The 21,368-nt window shown below is 43.3% G+C and overlaps 2 protein-coding genes across 2 annotated transcripts in view; both read right to left on the reverse strand.

The window, feature by feature from the left end:
* Positions 1–21,368, reverse strand: part of gstt1a (glutathione S-transferase theta 1a) — a 308,697-nt gene that overhangs the window by 235,027 nt on the left and 52,302 nt on the right. The gene's annotated exons all lie outside the window — the stretch shown is intronic.
* On the reverse strand, positions 17,508–20,445 carry LOC308295419 (putative G-protein coupled receptor 21; the record flags this gene model as incomplete). The annotated part of the gene is made up of 3 exons (XM_080738473.1): positions 17,508–17,876; positions 18,645–19,132; positions 20,184–20,445. 3 exons carry the CDS (start codon positions 20,443–20,445, stop codon positions 17,508–17,510), a joined length of 1,119 nt encoding a protein of 372 aa, XP_080594599.1.

A 21,368-nucleotide genomic window follows, 5' to 3' on the forward strand; every position in this document is an offset into this window, starting at 1 on the left:
GATGACATCAGGGATCTTCATATATGGGCATGAAAGGGATTCTGTGGAATACCCATATATGGACTTTTACATAGGTGATGTCAAAGTGATGTGTCAAGGGAACCCATATACTGTAAAAATGTGTACACACACGTCTACACAGACAAGGACAAGCTGTGACATTTCTCATGGTAAACTGCGGCCTTGGGTGTTGGGTCGCAATTATTTTATAGATCTATGGATAGTATTCAGCATCTCTGATGTCATTGTATCGTAAAACCATATTTGGATGGGATTACTCAGTGGGGGATCTCGTGAACCTAAGGTCATGTAATTCACTTATTTTAGTATTGTGCAGATCAACTCAGTGGCGTCAGTTCAGCAAGCTAGGGTATGGCAAAGATGGGAGTGGCATTACATTTTCTATAACACGGTTCTATTGTGAAAATAGCCGATCTACATGCTCACAACGCCTCGCAGCACAATGTCTGATTTTTATTTATATATATATATATATATATATATATATATAGGTTTTTACACAGGTTTCCACAGTTTCTTGGGCTGCATATGGCAGCCTGGAACGGTTGTTCAAGTGCAGCTAAACTTGGCATGTTAGTAAACGTGCCACAATTAACAATAATGCATTGCACCTGTGCAGCTGACCTGCGGAACCTGGGAATATACCATTTTGTCAAGCTGAGAAGAATAGCCTACAAGTCTGGAGAATATAATCATAATACTTTATTAAAGTGACCATTTTGTAAAATGTTGCATATTTTACTGTAATTTAACAACATAAAAACCAGCACCAGATAGACCAGCACCAGATAGACAAAGAGACATTCATGGATTTATATTTAAAAGTAACTTTTATTTTCCCCCCTGGACCCAGGGTATGGCAGCTGCACACCCCTGCCATACCCAATTGACGCCCCTGGATCAACTTCATTTGTGATTATGAACTCAAAAGTTGTACGTGATCTCTCATCTTACAGACTAGCTCATACATTTCTTACCAAATGTAATGGGTTGTGTAACGCCTGTTCAAATGCCTCAAATGAATGAGGGTTAGTTGTTGCCTTTCTAGATTTTAATCAAACGTGGCATAACCATGTCATGTGATATGCTACTTTCAGTAGGCCACAACAACAAATAGCCTATTCCTAGGACCACTACAGGAAATTGCAGATGAACATTTAATACCCAGGAATTCTCATTAGAGACACTGCCACTGAATACCCCTAACAAATTGCCCACATTTTTTTTCCACATTGCCAAATGCCCATATACCGTGACAATCTAGTACATGCAGGGACGTGCTGGGCCCCTGATTCAGCCCGGGAAAAAGAGTCGGAGAGGCCCTCATTGCGCGCTATAGAGAGAGATCTCTCTCTATAGCGCTGCTGCTACTCAAAGATTTGCCATTTCAGATCCTGACAAGTGACGAGCCAGTGGGCCAATTACTGTACATGAGTTATATTTCGTCATTGTCGGGTGGAAACATTGTGTGTCCACTTAAAAATGATTTAAACTAGTGAAAACAGCCGATCTACAAGCACACAACGCCTCGCACCGCGAGGCGTTGTGTGCTTGTAGATCTGCTGTTTTCACTACTTTTGTGCGACAGCCTTGTATGATGAAGCAGGGCAAAATGTACAAATCCGCCCAGTCCCCAAAATGGAACGAAGGCCCACATTTTATTTTTTATTTTTTCCCCAACGGCCGGCCTGGACCAGCCGGGGAATGAACCGGCCGTTCGGGAGTTGTCACGCTTTTCCCAATGGCCAGCACGTCCCTGAGTACATGCTAGATTTCATCTTGTTTTTCTTCTTCACTCTCCTTCACTTGTTCCTCTCGTTCTAGGCTATACCTCAGTCATACTCTGTTTCTCTTAAACCAGGGTTCTTCAACAGGGGGTCCGGGACACCCATGGAGGGGTCCCCAGAGTTACTACAGGGGGTCCTCCAAATCTTTGAGTGATAGAAACTTTTTTTTCTCCTTTTTTATATTAACCACTTGAACCCTAGTGTCCATATTCTGAGAACTGTAGCCAAAAATAGCAGATCTACAAGCTCAGTAGATCGGCTATTTGTCGGCAAAGAGGTTTGGTATAGAGGGGAAAAAGAGCAGACTAAGTACAGAGTAAAAGGTCAAGTTTATTACATATTGACGGCTCAAGTGGTTAAATATCTGAAAACAGAAATTGACATGAATGCAAAATACACTGACAATTGTGCTGTCAAACGATGAAATGATATGGAATTTATGAAAAGGTTATGGGGTCCCTGCTTCATCTCTCTCTCAACTAAGGGGTCCTTGGCCTGAAAAACCTTGAAGACCCCTGTCTTAAACTCTCTCTCTCTCTCTCTCTCTCTCTCTCTCTCTCTCTCTCTCTCTCTCTCTCTCTCTCTCTCTCTCTCTCTCTCTCTCTCTGTGACTTCTGTCTCGTAGCCATTTCCCATCATAAAAAAAGTTAGAGGCAACAAGAGAGAGAGAGAGAGAGAGAGAGAGAGAGAGAGAGAGAGAGAGAGAGAGAGAGAGAGAGAGAGAAAAGATAGACCAGGAGAAGAATGACAGGAAGACAGCCTGTACGGAGGGAAGCTGAGGAATTCCAGCATTTCTATATCGGAGTTTCCCACCATGGCCTTGTGAAGCCGATCAGGGTGGTCTACCCCACTGGTTCCCAAACACTGGGTCGGGACCCATGTGTGGTTTGCGGACACATTTTTATGGGTCCCTTCATTTTTGTTTCCTACATTTTGTTTCGAATGATTATTATTTCAAAACATTTTCAAAAATTCAATAATCGTTTTTCTGTAATTTCATGAAGAAATCAAAGAAAAGTCCAGTGTAGTAGTGAAAATAGCCGATCTACAAGCTGTATTGTGAGCAATAGCAGGAGTGTCAATTGGGTATGGCAGGGGGATGCAGCTGCCATACCCTGGGTCCAGGGGGGAAAATAAAAGTTACTTATCCATGAATGTCTCTTTGTCTATCTGTTCTGGTTATTATGTTGTTAAATTACAGTAAAATAACTACAAATGCAAAATGTACAAAATGGTCACTTTAACAAGGTATTGTAGTTATATCTCCACACTTGTATTCTCCCCATCTTGACAAAATGGTATATTCCCAGGTTCCGCAGGTCAGCTGCACAGGTGCAATGCATTATTGTTAATTGTGGCACGTTTAGTAACATGTTAAGTTTAGCTGCACTTGAACAACCATTCCAGGCTGCCATATCCAGCCCAAGAAACCATAGAAACAGGGGAAAAATAGAATGTATCATGACTGTTGCTAAGGTATGGCAAGGTATGGCAACATGACTGGTGTCTTGCAAGACACCAGTCATGTTGCCATACCTTAGCTTTTTCTGAACTGACGCCACTGCCCAGAGAGCTCTCTCTCTCTCTCTCTCTCTCTCTCTCTCTCTCTCTCTCTCTCTCTCTCTCTCTCTCTCTCTCTCTCTCTCTCTCTCTCTCTCTCTTTCCCCCCTCTCTCTCCTCTCTATAATGTAGAGATAAAAAAAACTTTGAGAAAAAATTAAGAGAAAGAACGTACTTTGCTCAATTTTAAAGATTGGTTTTAATGGGAGTGACGCCATTACTCTTCTGTGAAGAGTCGTTGTGGACTAATCTGGTCTTACTCGTTTCAATTAAAGTACTGAAGCAACTGAAACGGTCGGCAAGATTTGATTAATGTGTTTTAAATGAAAAGAGTGGAAAGTGGAAAGGCTCAGTCCAACATTAGTGCAGTTCAACACCATAATTCCCTTGGTGGCTTGGTTCTGTTTTATAGTGTTCTTTGGCTGTGATAACCATCAGTGTTTGTGTGTGTGTCTTTTCTGGTCTCATGGGGTCATCAGGGTCCGCCACACAGTCCAGCATTTTACCCTCACATTACTAGCAGCTGGTGTCAGACCAGGGACGTGCATAGAATGTTAGAGAGGCAGGGGCTGAAATTTGTAAAAGGGCCTTTTGGTGAAAATTGCGAAAACAGCAGACCTCCAAACTCTCCATGCGTCACGCTGCAACGCGTCGTGAGCTTGGAGGTCGGATATTTTCGATGCTTGATTTCTCCACAGAGAGGGCAATTCTTTCAACATAAGATGCTGCCTTCAAGTTCAGGAGAGTTTGGACAAGGCTATTCTCTTGAACGCTGCCTTCAGGTATGGCATGGAAAGAGGGCATTTTCATTTCTTTCGCCATTGTAAAAAACTGCATTCATGGTCTGGAGAGATTGTTTTATTGTCAAGGACAGAATGATTTTCTCCTTTTCCAACTGTGTTTTTTCAATGGAATTAAGAACAGGGATTTCAACTCAACTTTTTACCGAGTCGAGTCAACTTCACAAGTCGTTAATGCCCCACGACATGGTAGGTAGCCTATTGCTGTGAGTGTGCGTGCGTTCGTGCGTTCGTGCGTGCGTGCGCGTGTGTGTGAAAAAGAAAATCAGGCCTACCAGAGAAAAGACGGCCAAACGTTCATGACAAGTTGTGGGAAAGTTGAGTTTCCTGCTCTGAGGATATGATTAACCTTTGGGTCGAAAAGGTCAAAGGTCACAATCACTGGGAAGGTCACAATAATTAGCTTAGTTAGTCATGTCTCAGAAAGCGGCACTGGAAGAAATGTTGGTGCAATGTTAGGTGTGTTTTTCCCAGGGGCGTCAATTGGGTATGTCATGGGGTATGCATCTGCCATGCCAGGGGGGAAAATAAAAGTTACTTTTAAATATAAATCCATGAATGTCTATGTCTATCTGTGCTGGTTATTATGTTGTTAAATTACAGTAAAATAACTACAAATGCAAAATTTTACAAGTTGGTCACTTTAACAAGGTAGGCTATAATAATTATATTCTCCACAATTGTATTCTCCCCATCTTTCTTGACAAAATGGTATATTCCCAGGTTCCGCAGGTCAGCTGCACAGGTGCAATGCATTATTGTTAATTGTGGCACGTTTACTAACATGCCAAGTTTAGCTGCACTTGAACAACCGTTCTGGCTGCCATATCCAGCCCAAGAAACCGTAGAAACCTGTGTAAACCTTCTTTTTTTTCAGACATTGTGAAAATAGCCGATCTACATGCTCACAACGCCTCGCAGCGCGAGGCGTTGTGAGCATGTAGATCTGCTATTTTCACAATAGAACCGTGTTATCCAAAATGTAATGCATATTTTCCATGAGGACTCCCATCTTTGCCATACCCTAGCTTTTGCTGAACTGACGCCACTGAGACTGCACAACATTCTTCAGTCCCACATGTGCAATTTATTTACCCTAACCCTCTTTATTTTCTTTGATCCAACAGAAACAAAGCCCCTTTTCCACTGGCCCAACACCACACCACTCCACTCCACACCACACCGCCCACTTGTGCCAGGTTTTCCATTACAAGGACCAGGGTAGAGTGGTGTGAAAGTGGTACTAAACGTGGTACTAAAAAGTATCCAATCTAGAGTAGGTCTGATAAGCTAGGCCAAACAGGGCCAAACACTTCATAATGATCACTCACTGACTTTTCATTTAGACCACCAGGATATAGTAGTAATACATGATAATAGATTCTATTGTGTTATAACCACTATTATAATCTATTATATGTGTATTATAATTATCATAGCAATACATTCATACTTTATAGTGTATTATAATCACAGTTATAATCCATTATAATGTATTATAATTTAGGATAGTTGTAATTCAAATTTATATTGTATTATAATCACAGTTAAAAGGGTCAATTTGTTTCTTACCGATAGGGATACTTTTGTGTAATGGAAAATGTAGATATTTTGATGTGGTGCGGTGTGGTGTGGTGTGGTGTGGTGTAGTGTGGTGTGGTGTGGTGTGGTGCTAAAGCTGCAGTCGAAAAGGGGCTAAATAAAACGAATTGTGTGTGTGTGTGTGTGTGTGTGTGTGTGTGTGTGTGTGTGTGTGTGTGTGTGTGTGTGTGTGTGTGTGTGTGTGTGTGTGTGTGTGTGTGTGTGTGTGTGTGTGTGTGTGCATGTGTTTGTTTATACATCCAAGCAGTATAGTAGTCAGGTGAGCTGAAGTGTTCAGCCCTCTCGTTAAGCTCCAGTCCCCTCCTGGCACCAGGCTAATTTCCGCGCGGCTAAGAATAACCGCTAGCATGAAAAGACTGTGTTCTCTCCCCTCATTTTCTCTGATTAGGCTACCTGATAAGGCCTGACCTTCTTATCGCGGCCAGGTTCCTGTCTATAGACATGCTGCTACGGCTACAAGCAGTAACGCACCTCCTCCCCTTACACAACGTGGGAGCTCACAAGACCATTAGGGAAACAAAGTGCAGTAATGCCCCGAGTCGTATACTTTAGTTGCGCAAGGGTGCAGGGGCGTCATTTGGGTATGGCAGGGGTATGCAGCTGCCATACCCTGGGTCCAGGGGGGAAAATAAAAGTTACTTTTAAATATCAATCCATGAATGTCTCTTTGTCTATCTGTGCTGGTTATTATTTTGTTACATTACAGTAAAATAACTACAAATGCAAAATTTTACAAAATGGTCACTTTAACAAGGTATTATAATTATATTCTCCACACTTTTATTCTCCCCATCTTGACAAAATGGTATATTCCCAGGTTCCGCAGGTCAGCTGCACAGGTGCAATACATTATTGTTAATGGTGGCACCTTTACTAACATGCCAAGTTTAGCTGCACTTGAACAACCGTTCCAGGCTGCCATATCCAGCCCAAGAAACCATAGAAACAGGGGGGAAAAATAGAATGTACTTCTTAAAATAAATGTATCATGCCTGTTGCTAAGGTATGGCAACATGACTGGTGTCTTGCACGCGCGCGAAGGCGCCACCGCACATTGTGAGCTTGTAGATCGGCTATTTTCCATGTGCGACACTGGCATGCAACAAAGTGTATAAATGGAGCTTCAGTGCCTTCCCAGAAACACGATAGATTTCAATCAGTGTTCTTTGTGCAATAAGGGGAGTTAGCAGATTAAAGAGATTACACAGGCTACCACGTGGGCAGGGACGTGCTGGCCATTGGTCATTCCCGGCCGGTCCAGGCCGGCCAATAGGAGAAAAAAGAAGAAAAAAATGTCGGCCTTCGTTCCATTTTGGGGGCTGGGCGGAACAAAGTAAATCGTCACTGTCGGGCAGAAACCTCGTATCTCCAAGTTTCAAATTTGTAAATTTTTTCGCAAAGCAAAGCCCTGCTTCATCATACAAGGCCGTCGCACAAAAGTAGTGAAGTGCGAGGCGTTGTGTGCATGTAGATCGGCTGTTTTCACTAGTTTAAAGAATTTTAAAAATGATAAATACAAAACAAACGGTTTTGGACATACAAGGTTTCCATCCGACAACAACGAAATATAACTCATGTAATTGGCCTACTGGCTTGTCACTTGTCATGATGTGACATGGCAAATCTTTGAGTAGCAGCATCTATATCCCGGGCTGAATCAGGGGCACAGCATGTCCCTGGCAGTCAGACTTGGATGACAAAATGTGGTCATTTGTACACTGTTGTTACGCCTAAGAACTCAATAATGAAATGACATTACAAAAGAAATATAGTGATTAAATGATGGTGGATGCTCAAATTGATTAGTTGATTGATTCACTGATTGATTGACTTGATGAGTGAGTGATTGAGTGAGTGTCATTGAGTTATTCAGTAACTCAATGACGTTCAAAGAATACTGCCTACTCCTCACCCAAAACGACTCTCACCATTCTTTATAAAACATTACAGATAAAAACAATCAGAATCTTAACTATTTCATTGTGCAGCCCTGCTGCTGTATGATGACATGTCAAAGGTCACAGCGTCATCCTAGCCGGGGATCAATAGATTAAAACATTAGAGTCGCCTAAAATAAAAGGCTAATTCATGTTTCTCAATGGGGGACTGTAAACGGCATATTGTATCATCCAGTACCAAATATTAGTACTTAGGAACATTCCCACAAAAGTGATGATGGTAAAAGAAAAACAAGACAAAACGGAGCCAAACCTGGTATATTGAAATGTATTATTTAATTCATCGTGCACGCATACCACCAGAACTTGGTCTTTATTAATCACATACAGTCTAGTACTATGCATTGTCATATGAGGTACAAAACACATACCAATCAACAGGAAATACTTCATAGCACGGCACTGGGCGGTGCACAATGAGCTCATTCATTTCACACAGGTTCAGTAGCAGTGGTAAAAATGTCTCTGTTCGAATATCCGTTCGCAACAAAAGGAGGTGTGTTTTGTCAATGTGTTGGTTTATGTTAAGTTATCAATGACAGCCAATAAATAGTCCACACACTCCTTAAAAGTCCATAGGTATAAACATTTACTATACTGTACTTCATGGTCAACAGATTTTCTTTTTTTTAAAATTTCAGACGTAAATCAAATGTTGAGATGTCATGCCCCGTTATGTCATGTTCATTTCACTGTACTTCCAAAACACATTTATCATCTATAAAATCTGATTTTAAAAGTAAAGCCCTTTTTGGTGGCACCACTCGGCTTTGAGGTGGGAGTGAGAACGGCACTTCCGCATTCGGGGACGGTTTACACATCTCCATTCAGAAACTTTTTTTTTTTTTTTTTAAGATTTGTTTTTGGGCTTTTTATGCCTTTATTCGATAGGACAGTTGACTGACAGGAAATGATGAGAGAGATGGGGAATGACATGTGGCAAAGGTTGTCCGGATCGGGAACCGAACCAGCGACGCCAGCAGGCATCGTAGCCTAGTATGTGGTATGCCCCTTGACCACCAGGCCAGCGGGCGCCCCAGAAACATTGCCATTCAGAAGATTGACTTCCATTATTCTAAATAAATGGGGATGTTTCTAAGTGGGGGTGTTTCTGAACGGAGGTTTGCCCGACTACCGGGAGCGTGGAAAAAATACGCAACAGGGGATCCCACCCGTTTCAAAAGGGTGACGCAATGTCAGATGTCGCTCAAAACTTGAGAGTGAGATTACGTTGCCCGGCTAAAATAACACGTGAGCTTGTAGGTCTGCTATTCGCAGACGAAGTATGATGAATTGGGCTTGTCCCTCGCAATACGGCATCTGGACACTGTTTGTTGATGTCATTCAAAAAGCGTGATGGTTGACAGCCAGAGAAGAGTCAGACCGTTCCACTCTTAATGCCAACCCTACAATCTCCCCCCACCCTCGATCCCTGCACTCAGGGGTGTCGCACCAAATTCTGGGCCCTGGGTACAAGAATTCACTGCGGGGCCCCCCCATGAATGTTCTTCATAGGGGGAGGGGGTTTAACCCATTTAGACTGGGTGCGTATTATTACGCATTGTTTTGTGCTTTAACTATTGAAAAATAGCAGATCTACAAGCTCACAGCGCGACACCGAGTGCCGCGAGCTGCAAGCTTGTAGATCTGCTATTTTTGATTTGTGCAAGTCTTTGAATATTTCAAATCCTTCTAAGGTTTTTTTTAAAGAACTATGTTTTTATGTAAGTGGTTTGCGACCGTCAGGTCGCAGTTACTATCAAAACCTCGACCAGCTGTCCGTCAGTCTGTCAGTCAGTCTGTCACACGTCACACTTTTCCCTGCTCATATCTCCACAAACCGTTGCCCCGATCCATGCCAACTTTTGCACACACACTCCTTGCCTGCCAAACCACAACCTCCACCCGTCAATTCTCACATGGCCCTCTTCTAGCGCCACCATGAGGCCCATTCTTGCAAAACACATTTTTGGACACTGCTCCTACAATTTTTGCCCTAAAATCACGCAATATCGGTACACACTATGTCTACACTCATCTCATCAACATGGATCTGTCCCATTTAGCGCCACCTTCAGGACGATTTTTTAAACACATTTCTGGACACTACTCCTACAGATTTTGCCCTAAAATCACGCAAATCGGTACACACTTGCTCTACACTCATGTCATCAACATGGATCTCTCACATTTAGCGCCACCTTCAGGCCGATTTTTTAAAACACATTTTTGGACACTACTCCTACAGATTTTGCCCTAAAATCACGCAAATCGCTACACAGTATCTCTACACTCATGTCATCAACATGGATCTGTCCCATATAGCGCCACCATCAGGCCGATTTTTTTGAAACACTTTTTTGGACACAGCTCCTACAGATTTGGCCATAAAATCACGCAAATCGGTACACAGTATGTCTACACTCATGTCATCAACATGGATCTGTCCCATATAGCGCCACCATCAGGCCAATTTTTTCAAACAAATATTTGGACACTGCTCCTACACATTTTGGCCTAAGATCACGCTGCGACCTGACGGTCGCTTATCTCCCGATTAGGAGTCTTACTGGTGCTCAAACCTTTTCATGTGAAGGGCCCCCAAAATGATTATGTATTTGGCCGCGGAACCGCATCTCAAAATATTTAGTTCTAGGGACACCCCAGAAGCAAAGTTTGAGTTACAAATGTTCGCTTAAAAAAAATACATTATTCAAAGATTTGCACACATTTTCAAGACATTAAAAAATAGCAGATCTACACAAGCTTGCAGCTGCGAGCTTGTGTAGATCTGCTATTTTTCAATAGCTAAAGCATAAAATAATTAAGACCCCTCCACCTTGGGCCCTAGTTACTCAGTCCCACTTTTCCCCCCTTGTGACGCCCCTGTGATGGTTGACAGAGTCAGACCGTTCCAATCTTAATGCCAACCCTACAATCTCCCCCCCACCCTCGACCCCTGCACTGCTCGGTCCTGATCCAAATTTGGCACTGCAGTCCAAGACCCTGTGAATTAAAGAGGGGGGGGGGGAGCATATCCCTGGGGGCTAGCTAGCTGCCACTGTAGCTTTTGACTCTGGTCCGGTACTGACAAGATCTTGATTTTCCCACAGAAAAGAAAGAAAAAAAGAAAAAACACACATTTTGACATCAAATGTTTTTAGAAAGGATCAAAGCTTTAAGCACAGAGCAAGGAACAAGACATAAATGGGTTGTGAAAACTGCTTCAGTTAAAGAGTTTCAAACAGACTTCAATCAATGTCCTATGTTACCATGAATGTACACTATAACCACTTTACAGAAATAGACACATTCAAGTGTAATGTTAATCAATGACAGCAGACTTTCCTAAAGTGGGTCCATCACAGATCTTTTTATATATATATATTTATATTTCACACAACGTACGTATAGCAAAAGGTATTTCAAACAACATGCTGGTGAAGCTCTGATTAACAAAGTGTCCAGGAATAGACGTTTGGCGCTAAAAGTGTCCACACAACCGGACAATTACAATTATGGGCTTGGTACAGTATTAGTCCAATCAATAGCTTTCATGTGAGCTTAATCAAATTCGTCCAAAACAAACACCCCCGTCATGTGAGCGCATTAACAAGGAACAGTCACTTGGCACTCGAAGAGAACAGTCATGTGAGCCAAATAAAGCACAATTCTCCTAATCTCATACTGTGGGACAGGGGCGTCACACCAAATTCTGGGCCCTGGGTACAAGGATTCACTGCGGGCCCCCCATGAATGTTAACTATTGAAAAATAGCAGATATACAAGCTCACAGCGCGGCACCGAGTGCCGCGCTGCGAGCTTGTAGATCTGCTATTTTTGAAAAATCGTGAAAATGTGTGCCAAGAAACCTATGTTTCCATGTCAGGGATGCTCAAACTTTTTCATGAGAAGGACCCCCCATCTCAGAACATTTAGTTCCAGGGACCCCCCAGAAGCAAAATTTGAGTTACAAATGTTCACTTAAAAAATACATATATTCAAAGATTTTCGCACATTTTCACGACTTTTCAAAAATAGCAGATCTACAAGCTCGCAGCGCGGCACTCGGTGCCGCGCTGTGAGCTTGTATATCTGCTATTTTTCAATAGCTAAAGTTACTAGGGCCCCTCCAACCTTGGGCCCTGGTAACTCAGTCCAACTTTCCTACCCCTTGTGATGCCCCTGCTGTGGGATACAGTACACTGGAAATAGTCACAGAGTAATGAATTACCCGCAAAAAAAGGGATTGCGCTAAGCTGATTACACAAAGAAGTACATATCAGAAAGTAAATATAATACAGCAGCGGACTGTCAAAAGCTGAAAATACAATTATCACAATTATTACTCAGAAATGTGTTTTTCTTGAGGAAAAGGCATCAACAAATCACACATTGCAGATTTTTTTGGACGAATTGTTGATACTGTTGCTACTGTACGTTACCATATGAGCTATGTTACCATGCATAATGAAATCTGTTGACAAAGTGATCCAAAAGCAATTGAAAACCATTGGATTGTATTTACTGTATCTAAGTTAGTGTTTCTCAACCACTGTGCCTGGGGACCTTTGGTGTGCCCCTGAGAAGGGTCAAGTGTGAAGCCCTTTTAGTGTAATATGGTTCTATTGTTGATGTGTTATCGTCATTGGAGAAAGACGGGGATTGCATTGCACTGACTCCCGGCTTAAAGTGATAGTTCACCTATTTTTTACATAAAGCTGTGTGAAATACTTGCCATTAAAACAGTGGTTAAAAATTTATTAATTGATTACCAGAGTCCCGTGGTCAGAGTTCTGCTCAGTTACTAATGAATATTAAGTAGTTCCAATGGGGTGGGGGCCATTTGGTGTGGCCCAATCATTGAAAATAGATTAATCCACAAAACTAGCGTCATTTGTATTGTTGGCCTATTTCTACCATATAGAGCGAGGTTTCGTTCTGATCAGCTGACTGCAAAGCACCTTGTTTTGGGGAAATACGTTGCAGCGGCGTAGTGATACTGGACACAAAATATAGTACCATGTGACAGAGGGGTCAAAGTTGAAAGAAAGTTTGTCTATTTGGTAGAAATAGGTCAACAATACAAATGACGCTAGTTTTGTGGCTTCATCTATTTTTAATGATTGGGCCATGAGCCCCTGCCAAATCACCGGAACTACTTTATATTCGTCTAAAACTGACCAGAACTCTGACCACGGGACTCTGGTAATGAATTAATACATTTGTAACCACTAATTTAATGGCAAGTATTTCACACAGCTTTATGTCAAAAATAGGTGAACTAACACTTTAAAGCAGCATAGATATCGCTACTGCTGTCACAGAAAAAGACACAGACAAAAACTGTTATATTGACTGGATGGTTCTTCTTCGGACTTTATGTTGCATGTTTGCACGAAGATTGATTAGTGACAATTGCGTCGCTCATAACAAATACTTACAGTTGACAAAAACAAATCTCTTCGCTGAAAATAACCGATCAACAAGCTCATGATGAGGCCTTTTGTGAGCTTGTACTGCAGATGTGCTATTTTCGGGCAAATGTCACCCCCCAGAACAGGGACGCTATGTTTAAGTTGTTAAAACCCTAGTATAGGATGATAACCTTTTTTACATTAGAAACACATTTGTTTCAATGGGGAAACCTCTTCTTGCTCCTGATTGAATATAGTGTACATATATATATGTACACTATACATGTATATATAAGTACATGTATATGTGATATATGTGAAAACCTTGTATGTCCAAAACCGTTCGTTTTGCATTTATCATTTTAAAAATGATTTAAACGAGTGAAAACAGCCGATCTACAAGCACACAACGCCTCACACCGCGACGCGTTCTGTGCTTGTAGATCTGCTGTTTTCACTACTTTTGTGCGATGGCCTTGTATGATGAAGCAGGGCTTTACTTTACGAAAGAACGTACAAATTTGAAACTTGGAGATACGAGGTTTCCACTCGACGAAGACGATATTCGAGCTGAAACCTTCCCCAAATTCGGAGGTATATGTCATAGATGTGTCACAGATGACAATCATAAATGACTGACATCACAGGCTGACCACATGAAGGACCGGATATTAGACATGTCGAATCTCGACACACACACACACACACACACACACACAACTACTAACTGTACATGGTCATTTCTGGAGCATGGCAATCAAAAGTATCATAATACGATTGGCGTCGTTAGGCTACTGCAAAATTAACCAATCTCCAAGCTACTTTTTGCAAACTTTCACCTAAAATGACACGCCCAAAATAGGGGGGGCCAGGTGGTTGAAAGTGGTTAAATGTGAAGGTCCCAATAAAAGGATGTAGCCACTGCATTAGTAGCAGTCTCAAACAACTGGGAACTTATGTCCCCCATGTCACACTTTATACAACAGAATCATGCAACAAACTCAGTTAAGAGTGCATTTAAAAGCTAGGTGCAGAAATCAACCATCTCAACACCTTGCTTGAGGTTATCTTCATAACAGATACTGTATACATTGAAATACTATCGCATAGCATTTTCTTTTTTTCGGGTGTTGGTGGTGGTGGGTGGGGGGGGGGTTGTATGCAAGCGGGTCAAACATTTTACATGACTGTGCATTTTACATGATTGCGCAGATAAATAAATTCCTAATTATTAAATGACCATTTTGAAGTGCTATGCCTCCTTATTTGGTAGATGCATCGGCCTGATAAGCTTTTTCTAGGAATGAGCTCTTTCTGTGTCTTCTTTCCCCACACTAAATGCAAGATCGAGATGCTTTCACACCTTCGACCTTTCGCACTGTGTACATGATATCGTCACTGTCGGGCAGAAACCTCGTAACTCCAAGTTTCAAATGTGTATGTTTTTTCGCAAAGTAAAGCCCTGCTTCATCAGGCAAGGCCGTCGCACAAAAGTAGTGAAAACAGCAGATCTACAAGCACACAACGCCTCGCGGTGCGAGGCGTTGTGTGCTTGTAGATCGGCTGTTTTCACTAGTTTAGTAATTTTTTTTCAATGATATAAAAAACGAATGGTTTTGGACATACAAGGTTTTCACCCGACAACGACGATATTTAGCATGTACAACAGTATACATTTATACCCCAGGCTGCAATGCATTAACCTGCATTCACACTGAGAAAAAACTCACTCCTTAAAAGCGCATAGGAACGGAATTCTGTGCGCCTTCAGGCCGCGAGGCTGTCGTCGATTGACAGTCACTCTGTCCCTGTCATTTCACGCAGACACACCTACACGGAGAGCAGCACTGCTTTCATTGGCTTCAAGAGCTCACGCACGCACAAGATCTGAATAATGTTGGTCGAGACGAACTTCATTCGAATTAAATGTGTCCCGCCAGTCAGTCTGATGCGTGCGCTCAGCAGGCTTTTTTGCCGTATCGTGCTAGACGGGCAGCACGCAATTCTCCATTGGAAATGAATGGGACAACACACAACACGCACGCAACGCGCGCCCAGTGTGAATAGGCCTTTATGCTCAAACGCTCCTAGCGAAACTCATTTTGGATACCCGGAGGTCTAATTGGCATAATGGGTCTTGAAACCCACAAAGAGCTTACTTAGCAACTCTGTTTAAATATTTAAACTTCTAAAGTATATTTACACCATGTCTTACGACATGTCAGTAAACCACAGGACGTCCTCTGACCATTAAGCTGAGAGCTGGCTCTTATGAAAGAAAAGGCACCTCTTCAGCTGACCTGTCTCCTTAATTGTTACACTGTTTTGAACAGCAACGAATACTCAGTCAGGTCATAACATGAGAGAAAAGCAAGAACTAATAGCATACAACATGTATTTAGGCCTTGTGGATACCTAAGCCTGAGTTGTGCTTACTTTTGGTACACGATAGGGCATTCACCAAATATTCGAATATTCGAATATCGAAGTCATTATTCGACGTTGTTCACCGAAGCCGAATATTCGATTTTTTTAATTTTTTTTTTTGTTTTCTCTTTAAAAATATATCGTTTATAAAGCTTGGCTACATATTTGACAGTTTGGCCAGTCCTGTCGAATATTCGACTATTCGAATACTTTGAGGTCGAATAGTTCGAATTCTAAAAATCACTATTCGGGAATGCCCTAGTACACAATACCCTAAATACAACTCAAGCTTATTTGAACTATTACAGAGAGACATAGGAAAGTCATCGCTGATTTCTCATCGTTGCTGTAAAATATTTCTGCTGTCTCAAGCAGAAAGGCAACAGCTCAGAGACCTAAAGGCTAATTCATCGTAGCAGGACCCTTTCAACAAGCGTTACAATTTTTCATTCATTTAAAAATGTTCAGAAGTATAAATTAACTTTTAACAATTAACTGGTGATAAACCTGAGACAAACAGAGAATAGAACTCTCTGAATAAAAAACTATTTCTCCTTTTTGCTGAGAACGCATGCTTTCTTCTGGTCATGTCATTCCCACAGTGCCAGTGGGCATTTCCGTGGCCTTCTTGGAAAATAAAGTTTATTCCTGAAAAGTCTGTCAAAATCTAGACTATGTAAACACCATCACCATTGGAGCCTGCTTCTAGATTAAATACACACAAGAGCAAACCTCAAACCTTTCTCTGGGAAAAGGACTGCAAACAAATCATCCTCAATCCATCCTTTTGGATGGGACACACATTTGAGAGCACACCCAGTACGACTATGACATGATATTGGATGTGACTTGACTTTCTTCTTTTTTAACAACTTTGTTAATACCATGTATGGTTCCCTAAGCAACCAGATCAGTAGTCTATTTCAAGAGTTTCATTTTTTGTATTTTTTTAGGGATGCACCGATAAGGAAATTCTTGGCCGATACCGATACCTATGTTTAAAATAACAATTTAGCCGATAGCCGATACTGTTACCGATATTTGTTTATGTTGCTTTTGGTTTTAATATCTCCCCTTTTGTGCTAGGGAAACAAATAAATCAACATTGTAAGAAATAACTGTTCATAATCTACTCTCTTGGTAGACTGCAGATAACCAACACACCAACATAGCCAACACAAAATGTATGTTTATGTTATCAATAACATATAAATATCGGCTACTGCCATCGGTTAATGTCAGCTTTATTTGCCGATACCATATTGACCGATAACGGTAAACATCGGCCGATACCAATGTGTGGCCATATATCGGTGCATCCCTAATTTTTTTGCATCACTAAACTGCCCTGAAAAAACCAAGACAAAAACAAATATTCAGTCTTGGAAAAAATTTAAATATTGTTTTTGCATTTTAATTGTCTACACAACACATGTCGTATTGCACCTGTCTTTTCTGTATTTGGGGTCCTTAAGTGAGTGCAGGCGCACTGGAACCTCAAAACCAACATAAATAATAGTCAGTGTGCATTTTAATCCCTCGAAACGAACACCCTTTTTAGTGTGTGTCACATTCCTTCTATTAAGTACGTTAATTGTCTAGTTAGTGACTATCTTCACTCCTTGTCCTTTGCACCATACGAGCTAAAACGAACGCGGAAGTTCATCAACACATCGAAGAACGTCCCGGAAGTAACGGGAGAACCTTCACAATAAGACTCCTTCTCCAGGCTGCCTCTATGACAGAACAGCGCTGTCAGGCATCTACACGGGCACCTCTCTGTGCTTCACACAGGGGGTCCTCAACACATCTGTGTGTGGGACCAAAAATACCTGTGTCATGCTACTGTATGCAACTCAAAGCAAAGCAACATACACAGAGGACACAATGCCTCCGAACCAAATCGAACCGTATAGCCCTCCTAGGTTTTTGCAGTCACACCTGGCACCTGGCATGGTCTGTCGGACCAGGGCCGCCGGGAAACGGGGCCTTCTTCGCCTCCGCGCAGCCGAGACAGGAGGGCAACAGGGGACTGAAGAGACGGCCCAGACCTCTGCGGAACACGCTGTTGGACAGGCTGTAGATGACACAGTTGCAGAAGCTGTTGCTGATGGCCAGCCAAGTGGTCAGGAACGAGGCCACCCTGTGCTGGTAGAGCCCCGCGCTCTCCAGCAGGAAGTAGACGATGTACGGCATCCACAGCACGTAGAACACGCTGGTGATGCGGAAGAGGACCATGGCGTAGCGCTTGTCCGGGCAGCCCTCGCCGCTCGGACGCTCCGCCCCCGCTCCGCCCTCCATCGCCTGTGTCAAGGGAATTTAATATGATGTGAATATTAAAATGATCTCAAGTGTATTTTACTAATTATAGTTGTGAGCGCTGCAACATTTGCTGTGGGGATCTGCATAAAATCCTCAGTAGATTTACAATGTTAATGAAGTCCATTGAAACAGGGTGTTGGTAAAATCTCTTTCCTGCCTCTCAGTAAGACACCAACACCTCTCACCTGTGAATGGCTGTAATGTATTGTTCTATTTGTCTTCCTATGTTGTGGGTGGGGGTTTAGCATAACCCTTTGATTCTGTTTGGTCATGTGATCACCTTACCCCACATCTCATCTGTGAGTGTATAAATGCTTTGTGTAGATAGAGTTCTGGGAACCAGTTTGATGTTGGCCTCATTGAGGCAACATGCTGGTTACACTATACCCGGGTATTTTTAATGTCAATTATACTTAAAAAATCAAACCTCGGTTCGAAGTGAAGCGGTGAATTTTTATTCTATGTGTTCTAGAGCTATGAAATCTGTGTTCTAGATCTATACATTCTGTGTTGAATGAATGATTTTGTCTGGAGGGCCAAATTGTCATGTGAAGCTTGACCAATCCTCAATTCTGCATGCACGGGACATGTACGGGACAGACAAAGCCACTCCTTGAGAATCTATGGGAATCCTCAAAAAACATGTACGGGACAGACAAAGCCACTCCTTTTCACCGCTTCAAAAATCTGAGTTGTCTCATTATTGTTTGCAATGTCTAATACATATTCCTCCAGAAATTGCATTCACACCTGCGAGCTGAAGCGGGCGTGCCGCTGGAGGATCTCCCTGGTGTGCTGCCGGCAGATGCGGAATATACTCCCGTAGGTGAAGCAGACGGTGAGCGCGGCGGGCGCGTACAGCAGCGCCACGATGAACGTGCTGAACGCCGGGTTGGTCCGCCACGACACGGCGCACCACGCGAACGTGTCGCCGTGGTAGCCGGGCTTCCCCCAGCCGAAGAACGACGGCAGGAAGATCGCCGCCGAGTAGAGCCAGACGAGCGCGATGCACGCGCGCAGCCGGCACGGCGTCACCAGCGTGGCGTAGGAGAGCGGCCTCGTGACGGCGATGTAGCGGTCGACGCTGATGCACGCCAGCGACGCCATGGAGACGCTCTTGAGCACGGAGACGGCGTAGCCGAACGCCTTGCAGGTGAGCTCCTCGCTCAGGCCGCCGCGCAGGCGGCGCAGCAGGGACAGCGACGGCACCAGGCACGAGACGCCCACCAGGAGGTCGGCTGTGGGAAAGGTTTGGTTAATATTACTAATAAAATATTTTGGGTAGCACTTTACAATAAGGTGCCCTTAATAAAGACTTATTAACAGTTAATAAGATACTTATTAACTTGTTATATACGTTTTACCAATTTTGTCTAAAGGTCAAACTATACTGTACATAACAGATCGTCTATTAATTGTGCTGTTTGCCACTCTGTGTTCCAAAACAAACCTTGTTATTCAAACAGCCTTGACGCTAGACAAGTGTCTGATATTTCACTGGTAAACCATCTTTAAGTAAACAGTCTTTATCCTTATGGGGTGACGGCAGGAGCTGTCAACGACACGATTACACAACTCTGTTGTGTTCTGTCCACTGATAAAGACAATCTCAGCCCATGAGGTGACCACGATATTACATCATCACGTTAGGACCCATCCTACTGTCTTAACTATATAAAAATCATGTCAACTGTCTATTAGGCAGAAGGCACTATGGGTGAATTGCTGTACTGTACGCTGAACTCTGAAGTATTCTCTTAATACAATTATTTCACGGACTTATTCTTGTGCTGCCTCTTTCTTTGACTATGACTCTGACTTGGGTGGAAGCTGAGTCTTCTGGAAATGGTTTACTTTCTAAGGCAGGGGTCTTCAACAGGGGGTCCGCGACCCCTAAGGGGTCCGCGGAGGTACTGCAGGGGGTCCGCAAAATTATTGCTTTAAAAAAAAAAAAAAACATTTTTTTTTTGTTTTTCTTTAGCCATTTTTCACATTTATTTGATTCTATCCATTTTGAATAGCTTGAATACATGATTACTATGCAATTGACAGATTGTTGATATTATTGACATTGGTTCTCAGTTAATAAGTAGTATGTTTAGAAATGGTAGTGGAACGGCCCACCCTGCTCGCTGTAACTTGTACATGTTTAAAATAAAAAATATGTCGTAGCCCCGACCCCGCCCCCACCCTACGAGGTGGTAGGGGGTCCCTGCTCCATCTCCCCATCAGTTTGGGGGTCCCCGGCCTGAAAACGTTGAAGACCCCTGTTCTAAGGAATTAAAGTACCGTAGGCCATGGTCTGGATGAAGTGGCTGGTGGTGTGGTGGTGGAGCAGCGGCGCACAGTGGAACACGAAGATGACCACCAGGTTGCCGGCGATGATGAGCACGGTGAGCAGGAGGATGACGGACGCCTCCAGCACGCACGTGTCCAGGCCGGGGGAGTAGCCCACGGAGCCCAGCAGGCAGAAGGCGGGCGGCAGTGAGGGGGGGGAGCTGGTGGCGCTACTCTGGTTCACAGCATCTGCCGCGGTGGAGGAAGAGTTCATGTTTGGAACCGGACTGAGGATGGGGGGGTGGGTTTCAGTTCAACACGGCCATCGTCACAACTCTTTATCCGTTCCCATCCTGCGGTCTCGTTGTGCCTTTAACAAATACAGTGCCAAGAAAGTGCATCCACTTTGTCTTTCTTTTTTACTGCGTGTACTGGTAGGTCACGTGGCAGTCTTCCAAGTGGTAGTAATCCATATAGCTGATGTGCGCCGAGGAAGGTAAATAAAAGCGAACCACCTCCTTGTAGAAAAAAGGTGTGTGTGCTGTGCGTGTGTGTTTGTGTGTGCGAGCTCAAGAGATTAATACAGAACCTTTCCCGGTGTACAACATGGGTCATTGGTGTGTTGTACCAACACGCACCGGTGCTGCAGTGCAAACCGTTCCCTTACTATTGACAGTAAACCTCCCTTGCCCCCCCCCCCCCACCACCATCACCCTATCCCGCCGTCGCAGCCAAACACTGAGGTAAGCAAAACACTGAGCTTGCACAAGAGCACCGGCAACAAACCACAGTATCCAGCCGTCCACTTCTGTTCCCCCCTAGCACCGGTAGAGAGACAAAAGGAGTGCGCCAAGAAGATCCCCAGGCAGCAGCAGGTCCGGTTCCAGCACTACTCCAAAAATGCACACAAAGCAAGAACAGCTGACGGTGCCTTATTATCGGACGAAAAACACCGGCATCGGCGCAACAAAATCCACATGCAGCAGGGGGGTCACTGGAAGAAGAAGCGCTTGGAGAAGAAGTAACTGAACGCATCCGGGGTCCACCACTGTCCACCATGCATCATCATCATCCACAGTTCAAACGAGAGCCAACGCTGCATGCGGCTTATCTGGTAGGCAGATCCACTCCCCAGAGCCCCCCCAGGCATCCACAGAAGACAGATGAGTTGAGAGAGGCAGGCAGGCAAACATCCAG

Source organism: Nannobrachium achirus (assembly GCF_963921795.1).
Source record: "Nannobrachium achirus genome assembly, chromosome: 12".
Classification (NCBI taxonomy): domain Eukaryota; kingdom Metazoa; phylum Chordata; class Actinopteri; order Myctophiformes; family Myctophidae; genus Nannobrachium; species Nannobrachium achirus.